Here is a 24,443-nt window from a genome sequence, read left to right as displayed (position 1 = left end):
AAGACACATGAATACCCACAATGTTCCCATACGTCTCCCCACTCCTGATCATCACCCCTATGCTCAGCATTTTCAATACCAGTTTTGTCGCCGTACCCGCCTTCATCCTCGTGCTGCCGGGGACAACCTCCCCCCCACCGTCACACAGCCGCGCCTCTTCGCATACTCCAAGCAGACGAGCGCCTACGGCGTGCGCCCGGGTGCAGCGATCCCAATCAGTGAGTCGAGCTCAGGCCGCATGGCCAGAGGGCCTAGGTCCCGCACAGCGGCGTGGATGTTATCCTCCGCGCCTTCTTGTGCGATGCGCATAACGGCGTCTCCACCAGCCATAAGCGCGATAAACTGTCCATGGGGGCCCCAGAAGATGCGGGCGGGATCTCCGAGGCGCCGACAACGCCGAGACTATAATCTAAAGGATAAGAATTGGCTTCGGAGGGTTGTCCCAGTTGTTTAGCTCTGAGTTAAATCGGAATAATTGGTGCAATCCAGCTTCGATTTAGGAATGAAATTGGACGCCGTATTTCCCTCCGTAGGTATCACCACCAACGGTTATCCAGGATAGCGCCCGAGCTCCCGTTTCGTAAGATGGATAACGATTCTGCCAAAAAAAATTGAAAAAAATAAAAAAGAAAAAGAAAAAGAAAATAATTTCCAAAAAGCTTCAACGACATGAAATGAAATACGATATGTTAACCTACCGTCTACTCGTCCCAGCACCCACATACACCACTCTTCCGCCCCCTTCTCACCCTTTCAGTTAGCAGTGGGCAAACATTCCGCTACAGCAGCGGCGACAGTTGCATCTTCGGCGTTTATAAGACGGCCGATCTTGGTCTTCCGGTGCAAACAAGCTCAGGGCAACCGCCACGCCAAGCCGGCGAGCTGCGGCAGCGGAGCGCGCCGGGGATGGCGATATGTAGATACAAACATGTTTGACGAGCAGAGTTCCGGAATACTTCTGCCGCCATCGCCTGCTCTCTGGATTCCACAGCCAAACACTCCAGCTGAATGTGCGATAATCTGCCCGCCGGTCCCAATCGCCATAGAGCAAATAGCAAATCGCCTGGAAAACGCTGGAGCTGCACATAACAAGCTTCACCATACGGCCCACACGGCCAAATCACCCCATACGTGGGCTGCGCATCTGGCTTGTTTACCAACAGCTCCAGGTGCAACATCGGTCCACTTTTCTTTCTCCCATCTTTCGAACGGACTTATATATAGCATCTTGCAGCTTTGCTGTCCTCGCTTACACTTATGCAATGAACTCATAGTGATCACTGCAAGGCGTTGCGGAGATGACCTTTGAGACTGCAAGAAGGACCTCTACATACCTCTCCCATGTCTGGATACTTGCTTGTGCCGATCGATATCCTATGCCTGATCACGGGTGAGACACTTCTTCAAAAAAAAAAAAAAAAAAAAAAAAAAAAAGCCCGAAGAGACGGTTTAGATCCAAACCCGCGGCCGGTGCAACCCGACTGAGTACATCGCATCGACAGCTCGTCATGCGCAGCTATCGGGCTGGCAAAAGCCGGAAGTCTTCACCCTTCCGTCAGACGGGATAACTACTACTTCTCTTCCTCCTCCTGCTGGTGTAATATGCCGCCTTCTTTTAATACTTCCCAAGGATAGCCACGATACTCCACGTGAGGACATCAGGTCTAGCTTTGCTCTGAGCATTCCCCCGAACGACGTTTGTTGACCCCTTTAGCTGCACGCTCCTCATTCCCCGTGCAACGCGTTCGTCTCGTGCCTAAGTTTTGTTCTGAATCTCAATCCTTGATATAAAAAACGACCTCATCAACTTGCGAGTAGTTGACATCTCACACGATCACCCACTGGATCTCTGATCCTCGCTATCCCTTATGACCAACATTCCACAATGACTGACGAAGCCCATCACCCCCAAACCACCAACGAGGGCGGTGGAGTGAGCGGTGAAGTTACCTCTCCTGCCTCATGGTACATGATTACCTACAGCAATGCCTGGTTCCAGGTTGTCTTGATCAGCTTTATTTGCTTCTGCTGCCCTGGAGTGAGTTTTTGCCCCTTTCCCTATTCTTTCTCGGCCGCACAGGTTATAGCAATTGCGAGCTTACTCCTCCGAGATGTACATTGCGCTCAATGGACTGGGTGGCTCGGGACAAGTGGACGAAACCGTTGCAGCAAACTCGAACGTTGCCCTCCTCTCTGCGACTGCCGCTACCGCGTTGTTTTTAGTTGGTCCCATTTTCTCCATTATCGGCCCGCGGGCGTGCTGGCTCTTGGGCGGATGGACATATGGCCTCTACAGTGTAAGTTTGCTGAACTTTAACAGTGAGAACCCGCTTGACTGTTAACCCTGGACTGAATGTCATCGTTTGCTGACTTCAATCTCTTTCCAGTTCGAAATAATGGCGGCTTTGTCATCGCTGCTGGTGCGATTCTCGGTATCGGTGCCTCGTTCCTCTGGGTCGCGCAGGGAGCGATCATGACCTCCTACGTCTCCGAATCTCAAAAGGGGCGAGCTATCGCGGTCTTCTGGATTATCTTCAACCTTGGCGGTATGATCGGCTCGCTGGTTAGCTTCGGCCTGAATTTTCATTCCAAGTCCGGCACCGTCTCGAACAGCACACACATCGCCATCATGGTGATCATGTTTTTCGGGTGGGCGATTGGAGTCTTCATCTGCCCACCAACTCGCATCCGGCTCGCGCAGCTCAAAATGGCCGAAGAAGAAGTCGTTCATCAGCCCTTTTTCGACAAAATTCGAACCATCGCCAAAACGCTCTTCACCTTCAAAATCGTCTGCATCCTCCCGCTCTTCTTCTGCGCCAACGTCTTCTACTCCTACCAACAAAACAACGTCAACGGCACTACCTTCAACATCCGTACCCGCTCCCTCAACTCTGCCCTTTCCTGGTTGTCTCAGATGTTCGGAGGCCTCTTCATGGGCTAGGCGCTCGACGTGCGCTTCCTTAACCGCCGCCAACGCGCCTGGGTGGGCTGGGTCATCCTCATGGTCACCGCCATGGTGATCTGGGGGCGGAGGGTACGGGTTCCAGAAATGGGAAGACAAGCGCCTGGCTCAGGGACTCAAGCAAGACATCGACTACGCCATGGACGCAGATATCGCCGTCGGCCCGATATTCCTGTACTTTTTCTACGGCGCGTACGACGCCTTGTGGCAGTCGTTCTGCTACTGGTTGATCGGGACAATGTCGAATTCTGCCGCCATCACGGCGGTGTTGGTAGGCGCGTACAAGACTTTTCAGGCTGCTGGCGGTGCGATGGCATGGAGGATCAATGCGCTGCATAAGCCGCCGATGACGCAGTTTGCTATGGACTGGGGGTTGTGTATTGACGCCCTCGTGTTGGCGGTCTCGACGCTGTGGTCTGTTACCTTGACAAGTGTGGGCCATGAAGCTGGCGGTGAGACAGACATGAAAAGGGAAGTAGAGGGAACGGGGAATATCGCTGGTAAATGATATCGGTACCATACACCAAGATATTTGACAAGTGTGTCAAAGCAAACGACGCTAATGTTCCACCATCGCGTAGATAATGTATTCAGAAAACAATTCCAACCATCTACTCATATGTTCAGATAACAAAGCCGAGTTTTATGCACAGCATTGTGAGGGGTATCTTGCACTCATACACCACATTGAAGATGAAGGAAATCAGGGGGGAAAAAAAAAGGAAAAGAAAAGAAAAGGAAAAAAAGAAAGAAAGGAAAAAAAAAAAAAAAGGCAGTTAAATAAAATAACAGTTCAAGGATGATCATCGAAATCAATTATTGAATTAACATTAAGCCGGACCAGAAGACAGTAATCAGACGTCGTAGGACCAGTGAACTTAATAAGTATACCATAATCATACTCCGCCGGGCAAAAAAACATCTTAACTCTACCGGAATAGTCAAGAGGACAGCCCATCGGAAGCAGGAAACGAAATTCCGAATCGTACAAGAGCAGCTGCGAGGACAAGCATTGAACTCATAACGGCCATGTAAACGAAGTGATGTGGTTGGGGGGTAAACGAAGAAGCCCGGAAACCTGAAAGGATATTAATTAAACGGCCGGGGATTAAACGAATATTAAAATGATAATAGGGCTGTCGAGACAAGAAGATGAAAATCAGTTTAAACGCAGTGGGGTTTAATCTGATATTGTTCATCATCCATTGGAGCGAAAGCAGACGAACAGACGTGGTCTGTGGCTCAGAATTAACTTGATCTACCACAAGTGCAGGATCTTAAGGATATCATGCCGGTGGAAAAAGGAGCGGTTACGTTTCCCTAGAATGTCTTAAGATTGGGGGAGAGAGGTCAGTGACTAGTACATGAGCTGCAGGTAATATCATGAACTCGGTCAGGGGGGCAAGATAGGGCGCAAACACACTTACACATTGGAACACTCAGGAGGCAGATGCCCACCTGGATGCTGGCAATAATGATGAATACCTGCTTTTGACCACCATGAACAACCCAATCGTATGCGAAGTATGTAAGGACAAAGCTAAACATATTCTTAAACACGAGAAGGCAGGTGAATGCCTCAACAGCGATTTGGCCTTTATTGCCCATCTGTTAGGTTGAAATGGGGCTATAACAAGGTTGGTCAAAAAGGAGGAAGACTTACGATGAGCATCGACTAGGTACAATGCGCTTGCCACGGCACCCAGCACCATTCCAATAATCACCAGTGCGAAGAAAATATCGGCCGGAAGCCATCCGTATCTTGTAATGTCCCCGGAGATATACCCAAACCCATACAGGCCGGCACAGCTGAAGATAAGCATGGGAAAAACGAGGACAATGCGAAACTCAGGCTCATATTTGCCTCTATTGAATTTGATCATGACCCTAGCGGACCAGTCGGACAGCAGGCCCGAGAGGATCAGACCCAGGAGCGAGCCGACAAAGGCGCCTGTGTAAAGGTAACCTGTTTTGACCTCATTGAACCATAGGGGTGGGCCTATGAAGAGTGCAGCCAGGACTACACCGATGAACACAGTCCACCCAATGATGACTCCTTGGATCAGACAGCCCTACGTACTAAAGTCAGTTGAAACCATATTATTGGGCTCTCTTAAGAACGAAACGCACCCAAAGGATCCCAAGATGGAAGAAAAGCGGCAACGGCCGCAGAAGCAGCTTGAAAAAGTCTTCATCTGTCTTCCGGCCATTAAATAATCGCAGGGATTGTAAAAATGCTGCTTTTGCAGCGCCAGGTCGCCCTGCCGTTCCGGTGATAGCGGTGTCCTCTTTCATCTCCTTTTCATTTGCCGAGTCTGACTTTCCGTCCGTCTGGAGCTCTCCATTCGTTCCACTGCCGGAATGGTCCGATGTACGATTTGACATCTCCTCTTGATACCTTACATCCCTGGGGTTACGGTTTCTCTCGGCATCACCTTCAAAGTCCGTGTTGAGGTGGGTCGCTCGTCTGAATGCCGTTTCGGGGACGAAGAAGAAAACGAAGGGCAAACAAAGGCCGGCGAATATGGCGACAAAATTAAACGTCCATGCCCAGCCCATCGACGCAGTAATTTTGCCGACGAGAACAGGAGTCAAGAAAGCTCCTCCGAAAAGAGCCACGTTCGAGACAGCCATTCGTTTTCCACGTTCCTACCGTGGGGGAGGTGTTTTCATTAGGCATACGTACATAGAATGGGGAACTCCCGGGAGCGCACTTACGTGGACGAAATAGAGATCCCCCACGGCGGCATTCACCAGTGCTTCGAACGGAGCCAGGCCAATTCCTTGGAATATGCGTGCTGCAAGGAGACTCTTGTAATTGGTTCCGCTGGCGCCAGCCCAGGCGCAACTAAAGATTATGATCACATTTCCGAGCAGGAATAGATGGCGCTTGCCCCAGATACGGGCGGTTGGGACGAAAAGGAAGCCGGCCACGCCGACGGCACAGAGATGGTATCCGGTGAGCAAGGCGATGTCCGTGAAGGTACGTTCAAATTCGGCGGCAATGGTGACCGTATTTGCGGCCATCAGAGGACTTGTAGTTGCGCAGATGACGGAGATGAGGGAGAGGATGGTGAGGATCAAGTCGCGGCGCCATAGCGGCCAATTCTGAGACGGGGTGTTAGTGAGATGCTGACGCTGGAGTGCATGGCCTTGCCATTCAGTGAGTGCATGCTCACCAAGGGGTCGTTCGGGTCGTCGCTGGGCTGAGGAACAAGGATGATCGGTACGGGGCCGCTGCGGTCGTATTTGAGATGAGACATCTCGGACGGAATCTGTTCGATCGAACTGCTATCATCGTCCAGGACGTAGGTTGTCCCTAGGATTTCAAGCGTCAGTGGCATCCAGGAACGAGAGTGTTAGATTCCTGGGGCGAACCGGGTACGTGGTCGAGCTTGCGGTCGTCAAGCACCCCGAGGCCCATGGTTGCGGCGTTGGGTTTTGAGTGTACAGGGAGTTGTTGGACCGGGAACGATGTCCCAGGAAAGGTTTGGGGCGCGGGGTGAATGGGAGCGCGCTTCTGGATCAGTTCTTTCTGCTTGCCAGGCTAATTACTCCGGCAAAAAGATCAAGATCCCAAGCTGGCAAAAGACATTCTATAGGTTGTGTTGAAGTACCCGGGGCCTTTTGTATTTTCTTATGTGAATGAAAAAGCGAGATTCCAGCGATGCCCGAGACGGTTGGACAGGCGAGAATAGCGGGAGAGAGTCAGCAAGCTACACAACCACGCAGAGAACAGACTCGCCTGCAGCAGGTTAACTAAATTAAACAATTGACTACGGAGTAGTTATTAACTAGGCCCAGATGCTGAAGCAGCGCAGCATCCCCAGAGAAACGCCAGGTCGGGGGGGGGGAACGCGGTGCCAAGTCGACGATCGCGACAGGGTTCGATCTGCCAGATCGGCAGCGCGCACATATATGTAACCGTCGAGTGACTGCTACAAGAGAGGGTGGAGGGGCTCGAGTTTACGGTACCGTGTGCGGAGAACAGAGTATCAACTACAGAATACATGGATAAGATGAGAAGCACCCTTCTGTCGGCTTCATTTGCCTCTGAACTTGTCTCAGTTGCTCTCTTCCCCCGTGGTGGCGTGTCTGCTTTAAAAGAGGCCTGCGAGCAGCTGCAAGCCATGTGAGTAGTAACCACAAACCAATAACTAGTACTTGAAGGTCAGCCGACGCCTGCGTTTTCCCGGGGGGGCAAAGCCGCTGGTTGGAGTCCGTTACATTCCCCCTCTTGCTGGGGAGCAGACAAGATACAGGCCCTTGGCCAACCGAGTGAACCCCGCCCCAGCAGCAGCAGACTGGCCTGGCGAGGGAAAGCGAAGATGATTCCTCTTGTTACAGGGAAAGCGGAGATGTTTCCTCTTGTTACATTCTGCCCGAAACAAGAGAACGAGCAAGATAAGAGTCACCATCGCACAGCTGTGAGAGAGATCGGGTGCAGGCAGCCTGGAGGAACCGATCGACGGACAGAAGCAGCCAGACCATGGTACGGTGATCGTTCGTTACGTGTCAACGGCCCAGCAATACGTCAATGAATTCCGCTTCTTCTGCTGCGAGTGGCTGTGGAGAGAAGCCAATGGTCGGGTGCTCGCTGAGCTTGTGGCAGGCAGCTGGCGGGCGCTGGTCTGCGATGCGTCCCGGTAACTACATATATGTAACTAGAGAGCTGCCGTCCTGTGCAACGGGCAGATCTCCAATGCGGCGATCCTCTGCAGTGGCCAGCCGACAAATGAACTATTTGTTGCTGGGGGGAAGCCCAATCATCATTTGTTGAGTTAACTAACCTAGCTGGTTGAGGGAAGCCGTTTTGGCTGTGGCTCTCTCTCAATAAAATATGCTTTTCAACAGTCAGTACGGGGTATATCCTCCTGTATTAATGTATTATACGGAGCAAGTCACTACTAGTGGTATATTTATATTTTTCCCCCCTTTTGACGCCCGAGCTGGGCTTTTTCTGTTCACTTCCTCGCCCTGGAGTAACTATATATCACCATTCCCCTGTCCCTCCCTCTTCTCCCCCCCCCCCCCCCCCACGCCCTCACACACTCTCTCCTCTACACTATCCTCTTCTTCACGTTTCTCTCACCTTCGCGCCTCTGTCTATTTTCCAGAATCCACTTCCACTTATATTCTATCTCCTCACTACGAACATGAAGCTCTCCGCTGCTATTGTTGCTTTGGCTGGCTTGGTCGCCGTCACCTCTGCTCAAGGGCTTGGCGACCTCCCGGAATGCGCTGTAAGTGCAATAGCTTGTTTACATTGAAGTCTTTTGTGGAGGGTGTTTCAGTGATTTCTGTGTATTAATCCATTGTTCCACGGTCGCACCCGACACCTATTTCGCGTCTCTCATCAAACGCGAAACTCTGCTGACAGACATCTTGCAATATAGCAAAAATGTGCCACCAAAGGCATTCCCAAGGACTGCGGCATTGATGCCAAGTGCATCTGCACATCTGCGTCTTTCCTTGAAGCAATCACCTGCTGCGTGGCTCAGAACTGCACGCCGGCAGAACAGCAAGGTATTTAGTGCCTATTCATTCACCCACCACCTTTTTTTCCACTTGACTATATTCTCTCTCCATCCCCCCCCCAACAGATCCGCACATCGTAGTTAGCTCTGCGGCTGATTCAGACCCGCTTAGAATCCGTTCGTTACGCAAATAAAATCTGTGGTACTGTTGGCATCACCGATCTCCCGCAGAGCGCCGTCTGCACAACCGGAACTGCCCAGCCAAGCGGCGGCAGCAGCACTTCGGCCTCAGCCAACACCGCTTCTCAGGCCACAGGCGGCTCCACGGGCTCTAGCGCTCCCACATCCACAGGCGCTTCATCCAACCCCAACCCGAATCCTACAAGCGACAACCCTCCTGAAACCCAGACCTCCTCTCCCAACGGGGCTGCGGCTGCTCTTAGCAATGCCAATGGTGGTGCCATCGCTGCCGTCGCCGCTCTGATCGTGGCCTTCGCATAAGCACCTCAGCACGCGCCCCCCATCATTTCCACAGTCATGAAATATGAAATGGAACGCGGTTGTAGACCCTTTACTTTTTTTTATTTTATTTTTTTTTTTTCCCTCAATATTAATAACCTAATTAATGCAAACGTGACATGATGAGCATGCTTTGTCATAGCAATCGCGTGATAATGGTACCTAGTGAATGGGAAAGGCTGGCCGCTGGGGGTTGAAAGGGTTTCAATTTTTTTACTTTCGATCAGCAAATGGTCAATGCCAGTGTCATATAATTATTTTTTTCAAAGGCTCTGTTTTAATAGTTTCAATTGCCCGCTAGCCTTACCAAGAAATTACAAGAAATATCCCGCGTTGTCAGTTCCTTGTCATCCGAATGAATAATCTTGGTAGATACGACGCGCCGGGATCTACTTCCGACACAAGCAACAAACCATTGAGAATTTACCAGTATGGTAGTTAATAAAAACTGCGATTGGTAAATTTAGAATGGTTTTCGTTCCTCGGTCAATACTCCGTGTTGGGAATTCCGGAGTACGCGGGTGAGGTTTTAAGACTATCCGTAGGTCGTACATATTCCGTCGATACTTGTATTCAGCGGGATCTCTTTATCGCTCTAGATCGGGGCGTATGTGACATCCGTCGGGACATGCCAGTCGCTCTGGCAATGCACCGGCCAAAGTTATAAAATTCCAGAGACGAGAGATCGATGCTTGTACTCTGTCGCACGGCGCTCGTCATTGAGGGCGATGAAGAACTAGGTTTTCAATCAGAAAGGGAGCTTCCACAGAGCAAATCCGCGCACAGTCACTCGTCTCACCCAGCAAGAGAACATTATCTCCATGACCCCATATCCCAGCACAATCTTACTCTTCAATTCCTCCACCAACGTCATCTTCACACCACCAGGAGCGGCAGCGGCAGCGGCGGTAGGGTTACTTATCGAGTCGAGCGCAGCAGGCCCGACCTTCCCCGCCCACACGCTCTCTGGCGAGAAGTAAACCTTCAACGAGACAAAGAAGAAGATCGAGAAGCGCAGGGTGGTTAGTAGCATGCATAGATGGACATATAGTGATGTGAATTCCGTCGCGACCTTGACTGCCGCATCTGTCACGCTGGGGTCCGGCTCCTCCGCGAGTTGCCCCTCGGTTCGCAGCTGGCGTGCAGCGGCGGCGTCGCGGCGGATGCAGTGGGCAATTGTGAGAATGCGGTTCAGGGCAGGCAGTTTGATGGCCAGGGTGAGGTCAACGAGCGCGAAGACGAGGAGGAGGATGCCGCATAAGGCAAAGGGGGAGCGGGGACGGCTGAAGGGTGGGATGTCGGACTGGGAGGAACAGTTAGTACCAAAAAAAAAAAAAAAAAAAAAAAAAAAAAAGCCCAAGAGGCGCCAAACTTTGGGCGACGAGGTTTTCAAAAAAGAGAAGTGGCATACGATTTTCAGCTCATCTTGAACGTAGTAGACTAGGCCCGAGTCCGTTATGACTTCTGGTGTCCAAGTCAGGTACGCTGCGAGGGCAAACTGAAATAGAGCGTGAAGCTTGATGAAGCTTCTGGAAGACAGGCGGCTCATATCACATTTCGGAGCCGTGGGCTCTGCGGAGGGCAGGGAGAGGGAAAGGAGACGGGAAAAAGAGAGAACGCTGGAGAAAACTCCAGCAGGAGCGGGCTTGAATCTAACGAGTCCAACCAGACAGTTCGTAGATCACTGGAGAATATCTACGGAGAAGTTGCTCAGCTGTGGTCGCCTGTCTCTTGGCATCTCCTGGGCAGCGAAGTCCGCCAGGCACAGGCGGAATATCGTTGAGGCTGCGGGTGAGTTTCGATGGGCCACTCGTTCAGGCGTTCTCAATAGCTACAGTATATGCATGTATGCAATATTTAAAGAGATGACCTTAAGCCGTTTCGACTGAGACCACCGGGAATATCGACTTCCTTTGATACCACCGTACATATATGTTCATCCGGATTTAGAGCTCTTCTCTCAACGGTTGGCTCAGCTTGGGACAGAATAGGAAGGATTCTTCATTATGATCTAGCAAAAGAAATGGGTTCGGGGGAATTTGATCCCACTCCAGCCGCAATTAGGACGACACGACGTCTACTGTTTTCCAGCTGGCGTTGATAGGACCACAGCACATTTCTCCTGGGCCTTTCGGTACCGATTATCTCATACAGTAATTTCCCCTCAGGAATTCCAGCTCAAGGTCAGGAGGATTCGAGTCAGGCTGGTTACTCTCGAATCCCATGGAGCAGCCACAGAAACAGCGTAGAGCAATCCTCCACCGCATGCTTAAAGCCAGGATAAGGTCTTTGGAGTAAGTACACAGCCGGGAATATCTTCTATCTTTCCTCCAGCCACTCAAAATTAGCCTCATAATACCGAGGTTCGGGTCTCTACAGCCGGTGAGACGAGATATTGCTGGAGCCTTTCCAGGACAGCAGTTTCCACGACTAACCCGTGCTTGGGACTTGACCCGGCAGAATTGGCGAGACTATATGACTCGTCATCATCGGCTTCGCAAACGGGAACATCCGCACACGCGATACGGGAAAAGGGGAAATGACTGGCTGGGATATCTGCCCTATAACTCCGTTGTTACACGGGAGCTGCTGGAACCCGTCTGCTTCCCACCCTTTCTATTTGCGGGAATCTGGTGGGATCCGCACAAAGAACGGTCGTATATTCCATCGGAATCGCGTGTTTGCTGCAGGGGATTGACCGCGTGTAGGGTGGCATTTTATGCGGGCGCCGACAGGAGTGTTTCTCCCAAAAAAAAAAAAAAAATTATATACATATATATTAATATAAAATAGAATATAAATAAAAATTGGGGGGTCTTTAGAGAACATTATTGGATGAAGCAATGTGCTTCATACCTAGGGCCCATTCAGCTCAATGCTTCCGTATCCTCAAGAGGCTGGTTGACAAAGGACGGAATGGCAAAGTCCTTCCGGCTAGACAACCCGAACACGTCTGGGTAGCACCACTCCAGGCCGGGAATATTAAATCAGAAAAAAGGGAATATTAGACCATTTCCACGAGGTTGCATTGTTTGGGTAACAAAGCCTATGAGATGCGAACTCACGTTGTTTTTTCTCTGTACGGAGTAGGCTGTACTACGAAGGCCGACGACTGACGCCCTGGTTCTGACGGTAAACTCTACTGAATCGAGCACCCAAACGGTGAGGTGACGCAGAGGGGGGGAGAGATCGGCGTGCAGCAGCAGATTGATAGCAGCCCTTTCGCGGTGGAGATGTCCGACTTCAATACTTTCATCACGCAGAAATCCGCGGTGAAGACGCGACTGCAGCTCCTGTCCAACTAGTTAACGAGTTAGAAGTGGCCCGATGCCGCCCGTGCCAAGAACTGCCAGCAACGGAACATCCAGCGGCAGAGCGAAGGGCTGTCGGTAATAGTCCAACAGCCGTTCGTTGTTCCCTAGCAAGAAAGCGCGGGAGAAGAAAAAGAAGAGGAATAAGAGAAACACCAAGGTATTTCGCTTTCGGTTCGTCAGGGGGAAAAAAAAAAAAGAAGAAAAAGGAAAAAAATGGCGGACTCGCCGCTGTTCTGGAAAGATCGCCATATCAAATATTTCCTTCGCTGTCTCAAAACCCTGCTGCCCCACCAATATACCCCCAATGACTCCAACCGCATGACCCTGGGCTTCTTTATCGTCGCCGGGCTCGATCTCCTTGGCTTCTTGCACGCAAGTCTATCTGAATCTGAGCGACGGGCCTATGCCAATTGGGTCTATCACTGCCAGCTCTCCTCGGGGGGGTTTAGAGGGTTCACCGGCACCAAGTTTGGGGACGATGACCAGAGGACGGCTGCAAACGAGGCGTGGGATCCAGCTAATTTGCCGGCTACTTTCTTCGCGCTGGTCACCCTGCTAATCCTTGGTGATGACTTGACGCGTGTAAGGAGAAAAGAGTGCTTGCGTTGGCTACGCACAATGCAGCGCGAGGATGGGAGCTTTGGGGAGGTACTGGGCGCTAACGGGCAGATAGAAGGAGGCAACGATCTACGATTTTGCTGTTGTGCAGCTGGCATTCGATACATGCTCCGGGGAAAGGACGCTGAGTACCTGAAGGACGTCGACGATATTGATATCCTGAGGCTGGCTGCTTATGTCGAGAAATGTCAGGTAAGAAAGAGAAAGCCATCCATCTTTCATTTTCCTACGTACCGTTGATAGGAGGTTGACCGTGTATGCTTTGGGGGAAATAAGTCGTATGACGGTGGATTTGCGCAAGCTCCTTGGTTGGAGGCCCACGGTATGCATCATCATCATCATCATTGCCGATCCTCTACCCAAATTTCCAACGCCCTCCAGCTTATACTTTCTTTTGAAAACTATAGCTGGGCTGACTTACTGCGCCCTTGGTACATTATCATTTCTTGACGGCATCCCGAAAGAAAAGACCGGTGATATCATACCAGATCTGAATATTGCAGCATGCACTCCAGGCTCCGCGGAGTTTGAATCCCTGATAGAGTGGCTCGCCTTTCGACAGACCAACGTAATACAGGAGGATAATGAATCCGACGACGAAGAGGATGGCGAAACCGCTGGTAGAGAGGAACTGGACCTCCCGGCATCAACCACCCGACGACCTTCGCTCGCGAAAGGCGCTGCATTCTCCATCGACGAGCAAATATCATCCTTACCCGTGCTCCTGGCGGCATCCCATTGGCCCAGTGAACAGCAAAATTGCGCAGGTTTCAACGGAAGAACCAACAAAATCGCCGACACCTGCTATTGTTTTTGGGTGACTGGCTCGTTGGCGGTAGACATCCTTCTCCCTCACAACACCCCCCCAATAGAGCTCAAACTGAATTTTATCACAGATTCTTAACCGCCTCAACGTCATCAATGCCGACACAAATCGAAGATATCTGTTGGATAAAACGCAGCATCTGATTGGCGGTTTTGGGAAAGGAGTTGACGAGTTTCCCGGTATGCAGCCCTTCAGCAGCAGTTTCCCGCTGACACCGAGACTGACAGATCATTCCTAGATGTCCTACATTCTTATCTGGGGCTCGCAAGTCTAGGTTTGCTGGGTGAGCCAGGCATTGACCCGATCGACCCCGTTCTTTGTGCCAGTCAGCGAACGCGACAACACCTTGAATCTCTCTCATGGTGGAAAGGGTCAACGTCAGTTTGAGGAAGGGTCAACAATGCGCTGGAGAAAAGAAAAAAAAAAAAAAAAATTATTAGGAAGTATTAATTGTCCAATTCCTTGGCCATCCTTGGCTAATGGTGTTTTTCCCTTTCTGCGTCTCCATTCAACCCATTGTCCTGCTCTGGGTTGCCGTTGAAGAGAGGCCGCATGAGAATTTCAGCAAGATTGTCTGATCGGTGAACCTCATCATATCCGAGAGTTAGGACCAGCAGAGATCGTACGTAGCTCGAAAACGCATCATATCATCTCCCGATACCGCTGCACGTTGCTTCAGCTTTGTACATAATATCCTGTGGCCGGCGCCAGCACTTCTCGCGGCTAAAAATAAATACTGTGCGGCTCCATCTGCCCCAAAATTTCCGTCGTGCATGACACGTGAAGCTCCCTGTCCAATCGAACAATTCCATCTACCCAGCTAAAACGAGGTAAACGAAGCGCATCCTTGAAAAAATGCTTAGCCACCGGCTTTGCGGGGACCCTCTGCCGTATTCGAGTTTAATCCAGCGGGTTTGGGACCAGGGGATGCATGCTAACATCGCCAAGAGCATCTCCCGTTAACCTCGAATCCCACCAGCCAACCTATTTCGTTGACAAATTCCGCAAGAACAATGCCTACCGCCTGGCCTCCGGAGTGCAGCCAAGCTCGTCGACCAGCCTCTAGGCTCGCTTGCACCGAAGGTCCTCTTTTCCGTTTGGGCGACGAGTGCCGATCGGCAGCGTTTTCGCGAGGAATCGAGAAAATGCGACTGCCAAGACCCCGGATCTTTGACGCTTTTGCCAAGGCTGCGCTACTTTTACTCCGTATTCCATCGTTATTTGGCAAACTCGCTGCATCGCCTGACGGTCGAGTTCCGCTCAGCAGGCCGTTTTGACATCGTGGGCTGCAGACGGCGCGCCCATTGGCACCAATTGAACACTCAACTGAAGGAGAGTGCGTGCACCGTTGAGTGCCAGGTTTCATTTGGCAAACCCAAAATGATCGGTCAAGAGACTGTCGAGATTGTGGAAATTAGGGTGCCAAATTGCAGAGCGCGAGTTGATCCACTATCACATCATGTTCACCACAAAGCGAGCGAGCTAAAATAATGCTTGAACTTACGGAGCCCGCTTGTGCCAATCAAAGCGGCCTCTTGAGCCGCATCAGAGGCGAAGGGCAGATGACCCTTTGGCGAACGAGGCTGATGTTGACAGCGGACGGGAGGGAAAGGCCGTTGACTCTTCCTATTTATATACAGAGCATCGGCCGCATTCCCTATGGTGTTTCTTTCTTTTTCTTTCCTGTCTTGGATTACCCGCTGAGCTCCAAAACTGCTCCATCCTACCATAACCCAATCATATAATAAGACCGACACAATGCATATCTCTTCTTTAGTACTCTTCTCTGGCGTTGCTGCCGCAGCGACAAATCTCATGGCAGGATCTTATACCCCTGAAGAGGTATTACAGAAGCTGCAAAATAGACAGGTTCGATTTTGCAAGCAGATCAGGCCGCCATACACCTGCGAGAGATCTTGCGGTGAGGGCTACACCGAGTGTGGCGCCTTTCCTCATTGCTATAACCCGGGCCGAGGTGACTCTTGTTGCCGGAACGGAAGTAAGTGAATGCCAGGCAATGCCTTGCCATTGCATGCTAACGGGACCTTCATGAAGAATATTGCCCTTCCGGGTATTACTGCACGGATGCTGGCTGTTGTCCATCACACCGGTCTCTAGAAGAATGCGGTGCCACCGAAATTCTCACAGGCAGCCCCCCAACACCTACTACTACTTCCCGGCCTGGCGACGACGACGACGACGACGATGACGATGATGACGATGATGATGACTACTCTACCACGAGCAGCTCTCAATTCACCCTCAACCTTCCCACCGTCACTCCCATTGCCACGGCCACTCCCAGTACCACTCGAGATACCTTTCCATCTGTTCCGACCAACGACGACGACGACGATGATGATGATGACGACGATGATGATTTCGAGCTCACCCGACTACCCGACAACCCTCTACCAACGCCAGCAGGAGGGTCACCAAACGGTGCTGGTAAGTTGGAGGGCGGTGCTATGATGGGTGCACTTGGAATGCTAGCGATGCTCTTGTAAATGTTATCCTGGAGTTACACATTTTAATATTGGCTTCTTGCTATATGGTGACATCGATTGGACGGTCCGAGGTTTCATTTTAAGCGGGATCGGATATAATTGTTGGACTGCTTGCATATCCATGTAAGAATGCCGTACATATCGCTTTACTCCCCAAATTCATTTCCAGCTTCGAGCATGAACGAAAGATCCTTTCATAGAGAGACAATTGCATCCATTCAACGTAACATTTTCTGGGTCTGCTTGTCGGGCGGACGGCATATGTCTCTAGCCAGGTCCCGGAGAGTTAAACACTATCCACAAGCCACACAGGCCTTTTCAGAAGAGAGGTACTCCGTACTCCGTACTTGCAGCAAATATAGAGCAGCTTCCCCCATCTGATGGAGCCAGACTAGGATGCGATTAAACGTCAGGCCAGACAGGAAGATTGATAATTCCTTTGAACTTGACCAGTGGTATAAGAGTCCCACCTGGTCTTGCATACGACCAATAGTCAAGCTAGTTCACCCCTGGTAACCTACCCAGTCCCCTGGAACGACTCACGTACGGAGTACTCCGGACGCCTTGCAGCGACAGCTCTAGCGACTATGTGATAGGTAGGACCATGCGGGGTTGGCCGAGCTCGGCCCTCGGGGCTGAGAATAGTCTCCCTGCCTGCGTGAGTCCTGCAAGATATGAAATAACGACAGACTTGAACATAGACCAAAGGAAAGCTATGATAGCTGAAGACAAGCAGTTGAGAATCCTCTCTCTTGGTATGTCCAAGCGGCCCAGGCCACGTAACTAATTTCGCTGACTTAGTTTCAGATATGGCAGCGGTGTTCGCGGCGTATCAGGCCTTCTCATCCTCGAACATATCATGGAATGAATCCAAGCGTATAAAATGGTTGCAGAGCAGGCTTTGGCCTTGAAATAAACCTCGTCGGTTCTCGCACCAGATTCAGGTGCTTTTTTTACCAATACCCCCAGACATGCCATCCAAGAAGCGATTAGACAGTGCTGCACGAAAGTGGAATGCGCAATCCGCTGGTGCCAAAGGGGCACTCAGCTGTTGAGACATGCCTACATTGCGGTATTTATGCTCTTCTAGGGCAAGGCTTTCATAAATACGTATTTTTCTGGTTACAACGACGGTATCATAGCAGAATACTGATTATGAATCATAGGGTAACCTTAGCAATTGCAACAGACAACATCAATGGAATCCGTGAATACTGGTTTCTGCTACAGTAAACCTTGCGAGATCCTTGTGGAGGAAGGTTGGCAATACTTCCCTGAAGGCAGACAGATGAGAGTTCTAAGTGTTGGTATGAGCCTTAGAGATATTGACAACATAGACCTCGCCCGTCCTTCCATCATTGACGCGCCAGAAAAGGCGGCAAAATCCTCCAGGATCCTAGCGGCGAGAAGCTTTTGTGCAAGGCTCGCTCCGACTCACTTATCGGTATTATCAACCTTGCAAATGCAAAAAAGAGAGGGTCAGGTGGAAATGGCTTTGACGGACCGGGAGTCCAATAGCTCCCGATCGATGAGGATCCCGAAGGGAATTATGACGCTGACTATGATCAGAGCGGTAGTATTGCGTGCCTATTGCAATCGTCCATCTTTGATTAACATGATCAATGTAAAGGAAATTACGTCTCGAAAATGGCCACTTCACAAGTCAAAACAAAGACAGATACGTTGGTTCCGTCATGCAGTAGGCCGAAATTGCCCGGGCTGGTATCAGAAGGCTACAACGCAGAAGCCCCATCCCACATCCACTTTCAATCACGCGGTTAAAATCAAGGAGTATACTCCCCTCGGTGATGACTGCGGTGGGGAAACCACATACTCTATTGATTTCCTCTCCAGATGACGTGGAATTACCGTATATTAAAGCTTTCGTCACCGTCCTCGCCGAGGATATCAAGGTGTTTCCGGTGAGGTTCACCACATCTCATTATACCCTAAGAATACTGCAACAGTATGTTGAAGACCTTTGCTTGGTTCACTTAATAGGAAGCTTCAATTCCATTTTCTGGGAAGCGTGCGGTCGTCCTGCACCGGAAGCGGAATTAGGTGTGATATATCAGGTTATTACTAGAGGTGTACTGATATGCTTTCAAAGTGAAATTGTCCACTTATTGCAGCCGAAGGCTGATCAAAAGAAATCTGAACTGGAAGAGGTCGATAGCGGCGCGGCTCACAGCGGGTCAATTACGAAAAAGGGACTGATTATAAGCTACGTAAGCGGCAACCATTCGAGGAGCCCCGGGGTATGCTCTCCAGGTGAGTCGACGGGGAGGAGGTCGAGGTGCCAAACCTGACTTCTAGGTGCTGCCCACTGAAGGTGCCTCTATCCGAGATGATTTTGATGAAGATGTCGACATATTTCCGGCGACACCCGGGAGCAAGAGCCTTTTCAATTATCATACTACAAAAATTTTATTCGGTAAGCAGACAGCTATCAGTGGCTTCTCTCAGAGGTCAGCCAGCCGGCAGGCTGACCTTTAGCGATCCTAGTCTAATGTTTAGCACTGGCGCAAGGATCCACATCCCATTAAGAACGCAAGCTGCGCTTCGAAAGATTCGCCGTTGAAGAGCATCATTGTCAGTGAGGACAACGTTCAACCTTGGACTGGAACCTGTTTTACCCTATCTGTGGGGCAGGATTTACCCCGTCGCCGTGAGATCCCGTAGACGGCACGGCACCCTTTGTTTGACGGGTTCATGGGACGACTCTCGGGCTACGAAGGTGACAACAGGGGAGCCTATTGTCAACTTGTTGCAGCTTTTGCTTCCCCCAGAATGATAGGAATGTTTTTGCGAGCGCTCCGTACTCATTATTCCGTAATAACCTCGCTATCACAGATGCTGGTACCGTTTTCAGACCAGGTGCTGGAGCATCTGTCCGCTCGACCCAGCAGTCCTGACCCAAAGGACCTATCGCCTACGCTGAAGGGCACCCTACAACTCAGAGCTTTTCGAACTTTCACCAAAAAAAGTTCAAAAAGGTATCGTGAAATGCATCGGCCGGGAATCGAACCCGGGGCCCGTCGATGGCAACGACGGATTTTACCACTAAACCACCAATGCTGACATGCCTTTCGACCTCGATTTTCATCTTCATCTCTGTCACTGTGGCCCCTGCTTTTATGTCCGACGTTGCTGAGCAAATTTGGTGGATGGCTTTGGTCCTACGACTGCTGCCAATAGAACGAGGGATAGTAACTTGGTCCTCAGCAGTGTAAGATCTCGATATAGGGATGGAAGGTGAAAGTACACCGACAGCAGAAGTTGTAGAGTCCTGTTGCATGGCACTCCATTGCAAAGAGGAGATTAACCTGCACTTTCTGGAAACCCATTCCCACGCCACTTCTGTTTCCACTCTTAAAATACTTTATGAAGAGCGGCTTTTGAGAGCCAAACCAGGCTTAGAACTCGGAGAGATGAACAAGCGAGCTCCTCTGGACCTCACTCTGTGAGCCCTTCAAAGCTCGTGGGTGCTGGAGAGGCGAGACAGAAATCACTGGGATTCGCGGAACGTCATGTCGGTCCAGTCCAATTCCTCGTATCGAAGAAATCGTTAAGGGCAAAGGTTCAGACATCAAAGTTTTTGTCCTCATCGAAGCCGGTATATTTCACTAAGCTTGTGGAGAAGGGGGTTGTGGTATTTGGACATCCGCCACTTTTATATGAGAAAAGGAGTAGTGAATAAAAGGGATGATTAAGGGCATCGAGATTAACTGCCGAGAAGAGGAAAGCTGGCATCACTTCAATCATTGACTCCGATAGGTCACGGATAACCTAACTAACAGAGGTCGCTGTTCCGGGCCTGGAAGTCCAAGGCAGAGAAGAGATTTTTCATGGAGGCCACAGCCAAGTTAAGAGAAAGGGTAAATGCAAAAAACAAAGTGAACCGGTATTTTTTTAAGAAATGAATAAAAAGAGATAAGGTGGCTTGCGAAAGTTCCTTTTCAGACTTTGGCTTCAGAAGAGTAAGCGGAAGCAGGGAACTCAGATACAAATTTTGCTTTGTGTACCTTGTTACACAATCAAGGCAACCTCACGTTCAAAGGAATAATGGATACTATTCGGTGGCTGTTAATTATAAGCCTTGTCTCATCACCCTCAGGATTCAATCTGCTGTGTCTGGTAATCCAGCTTCCATGGGTATTCACAATATGAAGGCATGATGTGCCCAAGAAGAGTCGGCATTACAAGACAAGCCCCCGAAACATGCAACTCGGGAAACCTCTCCATCAAAAGTCGAGGATCAAGAAAGCCAGCGTCAACTGCATTGGTGTGTCCATTTGGAGTGTCGTGTGGAAGCATGCACCGATGAGAAGCAGCGGTCTTCAAATGTTAGCCGCTATATTGCGATCCCGCCTTTCTTCAATGGCCAGTCTTGCTAGACCAAACCGCCGGCCAGACAAGTTGCTGAGGAACTGAGATGCCTTTGCTCTCAAAATGTCAGCCGTTGTGATGTGTTCCTAAGAAGCTTCCTCATAGATTCTCCTGGATACAAATCTCAACTTCAAAATCTCAGATCTCCAGAGAGACATCAACACTATGCTCCAACCCCTCACTGGCGCGGAAGGAAGAAAGCTGTAATACACACAGACACTTCAAATTTCTTGGTTCCTGCGTGTCTGACTTTATATTTCTGACGCATTGGCGCCTTGAATTACACAAATTGTTCACAGTGGAAGCGGCTCAAAGGCGTTAGGTCATTGTGAGAATGGCGCTGTTGACATCCGCCAGTAAAAGAGATGTCCTACCGTGTCCCCAGACTCTGTGAACTTAACCCGCCTCCCAAGTGCCATGGGCCATTGCTTTGGCGTTTTCAATCGGAAAAGGGTTTGAAATTCGGTATCGAGAAGTATCATGGACAGGTAGATGCGCCAGTGATACTCCATTCTTGGAACCTCAGATTTGCTTTGGAGAAGACACCTCGCGTCTTATTAAGTTACTTCAAGGTATGGAGGATCAAATATCCATCGCAAATGTTAAAGAACAAACAAGAGATCCTATCCGCCCTCCTAATGCACGGATCCAGGCTGTAGAGAGTGGTCATCATTTGCTTTGTGCCTCAACTTCATCCACTAGTGCTTCCTATGCCGACCTTAATCGAGGATAAAAGTAAGAGGGGGGAATGGGGCTATACTATGGATATGACCTATTTTTCTTTCCAGGCTGAGCCAGAAGCCATCGGGTTTTGCGGAGTGCTATTCGCAACGTCAGGGAATAGGGCGTGGCGGAAATCGACTTGATATCCCCGAATCAACATGCCACTGATAAGGCAGGGCCAAGATTGGAATCGAGCATCAACGAGGAGTATCCATCTATCGAATATTGGAGGTCACTATGAGCAACGGAGGGTGAGCACGGGGTGCGCCGAGCCGAGCAAGGACAGCGGAGAAGTCCTGCCGAGCAAATTCATGCATCGAAAACAAGCCATGAAACACAAACCCTGGTCGCGATGGGATGGGCCGCACCGTCGGCCCAAGGGAACCCTGCTATCCGCCCGGTCGATGGCCAATGCGGTGGGGGTGAAATGAGATACGGCCCTTCCGCGGGCGCAAGGCACCCAGGGCACCCAAGTCGGATTCTAAATAGGGCTTTGTGCAATTTGGGACCGGTCCGCAGCGATACGAAGAGGCAAACAACAGAGGCCATTTGGAACCCAAAGCATATTTCAAGCCAGTGTGATATTCAGGGCCCATGTCCGGAGTACTCCGTACGGAGTATGCACTCCGGAATGCCAATTTGAGCCGTACATCAAAAGATTGGCTTGTGGAACACGACTATTTTGGGCGATCCTGTATGTTCGCTTCAGCCTCCCTGTGATCTGACAAGGGCGCCTGAGAAGAACCGTCTCGCATCGCTTAAACTTGCGCCGGAGCCAATGCAAGAACTTGAGCTCTTTCTGTACTTTTCGCACCTTGGTGTCGCAGCCCGGACTGAGAATTGAACTTGCTCTGACGTGGGTTGGCAGATCGCCGTTTAGACCCCTGCTCGACCCATCAGACTGGGTTTACTAACTAGTTACCTAGTTTGCGGATGCGATCCCGCTAGCAAACGAGTTAACTTTGACGAGTTGACTGAAGCTTGGCGAGCGAGCGAGGGACAGCCGGCAGGGCCATGTTTAACATGCCAGCCATCCATCCTCCGTATCCATAGACATTGTGAACTAGGCTGCAGGTCTAGCCAGCCCCGAATGCATGGTTGAATGATCATCAGTGACTCTGTTCCACCAGATCGCTGACACTATTATTCACGTCCAAGGATCAATACGGGCTGGGCGGGTCGTGGCGATCAAAATCGTCTGCTAGAAATGATCCGCGAAGTTTCCAAAGCCGGACGAGATATGCTGAAGGTGGAAAGCCATGATCTCCATACTCGCCAAAGTCAAGAACACGAAGCTCGCTGTGACAAGCGGGGCATCCCACGGCCAGCCAGCCTCTGCCGAAGATTTCCAAGGCGCGGATAATCTGTCATCACCACCATTTCATCGACGCCCGCTTTTTGAATGTCTCCATCGGCCGGGGATGCCGTTGTTGACGAAAACGGCAGAGGGTTATAATTGTCCTGCTCGTCCACGGAGAAACATGCATATGAAATACATGGGAAATGTCATTTGAAAGCTGATTTCATCGACATTGCAATACGATCACGTCTTTCACAACAGCCCCAATCCCGTGTTTTTACCCTCCCCCCACGCCATGACTGTCGCTCCAGAGGCCCCGGCTCTGACCCCTTACGAGTCTCTGACTCGCAGCTTGCAGTTCGCCGACAATAGCCAGCATGTCTGGTGGCAAAAGGTCGGATTGATGATGTCCAAGGTCCTTGGGTCCGCGGATGGTAGCTGGGAAGAACAGCTCGGTTACCTCCAATTCTTCGCGCGGATCGTCCTTCCCCAGCTGGGCCCATATCCACGAAAATTCAACAGCTCCATCACACGGAGTGGTCTCCCTGTCGAGTTCAGTATCAATTACCAGCAAAATGGAAAACCGCCGGTGGTTCGTGTTGGTTTTGAACCTCTCGGCGACTTGTCGGGAACGGCAAAAGATCCTTTCAACAAAGTTCCCGTGACTAAACTCCTTCCCGCGCTCTCGCAGCTACAGATATCGGGCTTCGACCTCCAGCTTTGGGATCATGTTGTTAAAGAACTCACGATAAGCGAGAATGAGCAAACCTCCATTGAAGGAACAGAGATCGATGGCGGGTATCTCAGGAGCCAAACTGCATTCGGCTTCGATCTGATCGGTGGTGGAGGTGTCTCGGTCAAGGGATATGCGTTTCCGGCGTTAAAATGCAAAGTCACCGGGAAATCCATGGCCGAAATGATGGCCGACTTCGTCAAGAACACGGAGCATCTTGTTGACTGCTCAGCCGCGTTTTCGATGGTACACGCCTACCTGAAGGACAAGGGCTACGACGACAGAGCATTCTTGTCCTGGGACTTTGTGCAGCCATCGAAATCTCGCCTCAAGTTATATACTGCTTCCAACAACGTCACTCGGGACAAACTGGAGGAGGCTTGGACCCTCGGCGGGCGGCTTCAAGGTCCTACGGTGTCCAAAGGTCTCGAGTACTTGAAGCTACTTTTCGATCTCATCAACCTCGAGGAAGGAGAGCGCCCAGTTGAAGTAGCATTTGATGATAGTAAACATTCCTCCAAGGCAACGCCCTTGGTTTGGAACTATGAGATGAGAGCTGGTGACCCAAATCCCTTGACGAAGCTCTATTTCCCTATTCATGGGGAGAACGACATGCAGATCATCACTGGAGTGGCCCAGTTCTTCCGCATGATCGGTTTGACGGACCTGGGCCACTCCTATGTAGACACGGTCAAATCCTACTTGTAAGTGGCCATTGACCTTCGAGACTCAGACATGCTTCTAGGAACCCATGGCTGACACGAAGACTCGCAGTCCGGACATTGATCTAAGTACAACCGAGCGTTTTACTTCCTGGGTTTCTTTCGCATACACGGAAAAAACCGGTGTGTATCTGAGTGTTTACTATCATTCGTCGACGGACAACCCGTGGGAGACAGAAAAGCCAAGCGGAGCCTGAAGGAGCGAGGTAGTCAGGGAACAGAGCTCAATTTGAACTCGAATAAGCTAAGTTTTGTAGCTATGTATGTGTTTACATAGTAACTACGTAGCCAATGAACACCCAACTACATGACACTACCCCATGGGGGAGCGACCAACTTCGTAAAAGCTGAAC

General features: G+C 50.5%; 9 protein-coding genes across 9 annotated transcripts; 6 read left to right on the top strand and 3 right to left on the bottom strand.

Moving 5' to 3' along the window:
- Nucleotides 1-1,885: 1,885 nt before the first annotated feature.
- D8B26_006953 (uncharacterized protein) lies at nucleotides 1,886-3,470 on the top strand (the record flags this gene model as incomplete). Its single annotated transcript, XM_066125344.1, has 4 exons — nucleotides 1,886-2,038; nucleotides 2,088-2,319; nucleotides 2,388-2,873; nucleotides 3,034-3,470. The coding sequence occupies 4 exons, from the start codon at nucleotides 1,886-1,888 to the stop codon at nucleotides 3,468-3,470; spliced, it is 1,308 nt and encodes a 435-aa protein (XP_065981426.1).
- Nucleotides 3,471-4,172: 702 nt separating this feature from the next.
- On the bottom strand, nucleotides 4,173-6,386 carry D8B26_006952 (uncharacterized protein; the record flags this gene model as incomplete). The annotated part of the gene is made up of 7 exons (XM_003066863.2): nucleotides 4,173-4,291; nucleotides 4,390-4,557; nucleotides 4,626-5,034; nucleotides 5,093-5,611; nucleotides 5,681-6,070; nucleotides 6,142-6,281; nucleotides 6,341-6,386. 7 exons carry the CDS (start codon nucleotides 6,384-6,386, stop codon nucleotides 4,221-4,223), a joined length of 1,743 nt encoding a protein of 580 aa, XP_003066909.2. The 3' UTR covers nucleotides 4,173-4,220.
- A 1,553-nt stretch (nucleotides 6,387-7,939) lies between these two features.
- D8B26_006951 (uncharacterized protein) lies at nucleotides 7,940-9,028 on the top strand. Its single transcript, XM_003066862.2, has 3 exons — nucleotides 7,940-8,205; nucleotides 8,359-8,488; nucleotides 8,612-9,028. The coding sequence occupies exons 1-3, from the start codon at nucleotides 8,119-8,121 to the stop codon at nucleotides 8,938-8,940; spliced, it is 546 nt and encodes a 181-aa protein (XP_003066908.1). The 5' UTR covers nucleotides 7,940-8,118; the 3' UTR covers nucleotides 8,941-9,028.
- Nucleotides 9,029-9,040: 12 nt separating this feature from the next.
- D8B26_006950 (uncharacterized protein) lies at nucleotides 9,041-10,598 on the bottom strand. Its single transcript, XM_003066861.2, has 3 exons — nucleotides 10,370-10,598; nucleotides 9,758-10,261; nucleotides 9,041-9,694 (listed from the first exon to the last, which is right to left on the bottom strand). The coding sequence occupies exons 1-3, from the start codon at nucleotides 10,505-10,507 to the stop codon at nucleotides 9,620-9,622; spliced, it is 717 nt and encodes a 238-aa protein (XP_003066907.2). The 5' UTR covers nucleotides 10,508-10,598; the 3' UTR covers nucleotides 9,041-9,619.
- Nucleotides 10,599-12,387: 1,789 nt separating this feature from the next.
- D8B26_006949 (uncharacterized protein) lies at nucleotides 12,388-14,537 on the top strand. Its single transcript, XM_066125343.1, has 5 exons — nucleotides 12,388-13,082; nucleotides 13,167-13,212; nucleotides 13,298-13,725; nucleotides 13,787-13,895; nucleotides 13,955-14,537. The coding sequence occupies exons 1-5, from the start codon at nucleotides 12,486-12,488 to the stop codon at nucleotides 14,101-14,103; spliced, it is 1,329 nt and encodes a 442-aa protein (XP_065981425.1). The 5' UTR covers nucleotides 12,388-12,485; the 3' UTR covers nucleotides 14,104-14,537.
- A 745-nt stretch (nucleotides 14,538-15,282) lies between these two features.
- On the top strand, nucleotides 15,283-16,401 carry D8B26_006948 (uncharacterized protein). Its single transcript, XM_003066859.2, has 2 exons — nucleotides 15,283-15,715; nucleotides 15,772-16,401. The coding sequence occupies exons 1-2, from the start codon at nucleotides 15,475-15,477 to the stop codon at nucleotides 16,221-16,223; spliced, it is 693 nt and encodes a 230-aa protein (XP_003066905.2). The 5' UTR covers nucleotides 15,283-15,474; the 3' UTR covers nucleotides 16,224-16,401.
- Nucleotides 16,402-16,828: 427 nt separating this feature from the next.
- D8B26_006947 (uncharacterized protein) lies at nucleotides 16,829-18,081 on the top strand (the record flags this gene model as incomplete). Its single annotated transcript, XM_066125342.1, has 4 exons — nucleotides 16,829-17,333; nucleotides 17,390-17,430; nucleotides 17,544-17,796; nucleotides 17,854-18,081. Exons 1-4 carry the CDS (start codon nucleotides 17,238-17,240, stop codon nucleotides 18,079-18,081), a joined length of 618 nt encoding a protein of 205 aa, XP_065981424.1. The 5' UTR covers nucleotides 16,829-17,237.
- A 1,116-nt stretch (nucleotides 18,082-19,197) lies between these two features.
- On the bottom strand, nucleotides 19,198-19,521 carry D8B26_006946 (uncharacterized protein; the record flags this gene model as incomplete). Its single annotated transcript, XM_066125341.1, has 1 exon — nucleotides 19,198-19,521. One exon carries the CDS (start codon nucleotides 19,519-19,521, stop codon nucleotides 19,198-19,200), a length of 324 nt encoding a protein of 107 aa, XP_065981423.1.
- Nucleotides 19,522-22,503: 2,982 nt separating this feature from the next.
- Nucleotides 22,504-24,411, top strand: D8B26_006945 (uncharacterized protein). Its single transcript, XM_003066858.2, has 2 exons — nucleotides 22,504-24,072; nucleotides 24,143-24,411. Exons 1-2 carry the CDS (start codon nucleotides 22,931-22,933, stop codon nucleotides 24,285-24,287), a joined length of 1,287 nt encoding a protein of 428 aa, XP_003066904.1. The 5' UTR covers nucleotides 22,504-22,930; the 3' UTR covers nucleotides 24,288-24,411.
- The last annotated feature ends 32 nt before the right edge of the window (nucleotides 24,412-24,443 follow it).

This window comes from Coccidioides posadasii, chromosome 3 (assembly GCF_018416015.2).
Source record: "Coccidioides posadasii str. Silveira chromosome 3, complete sequence".
NCBI classification, from domain to species: Eukaryota; Fungi; Ascomycota; class Eurotiomycetes; order Onygenales; family Onygenaceae; genus Coccidioides; species Coccidioides posadasii.
Note: the sequence above shows the minus strand (reverse complement) of the source record. Positions and strands in the feature narration are given on the sequence as shown.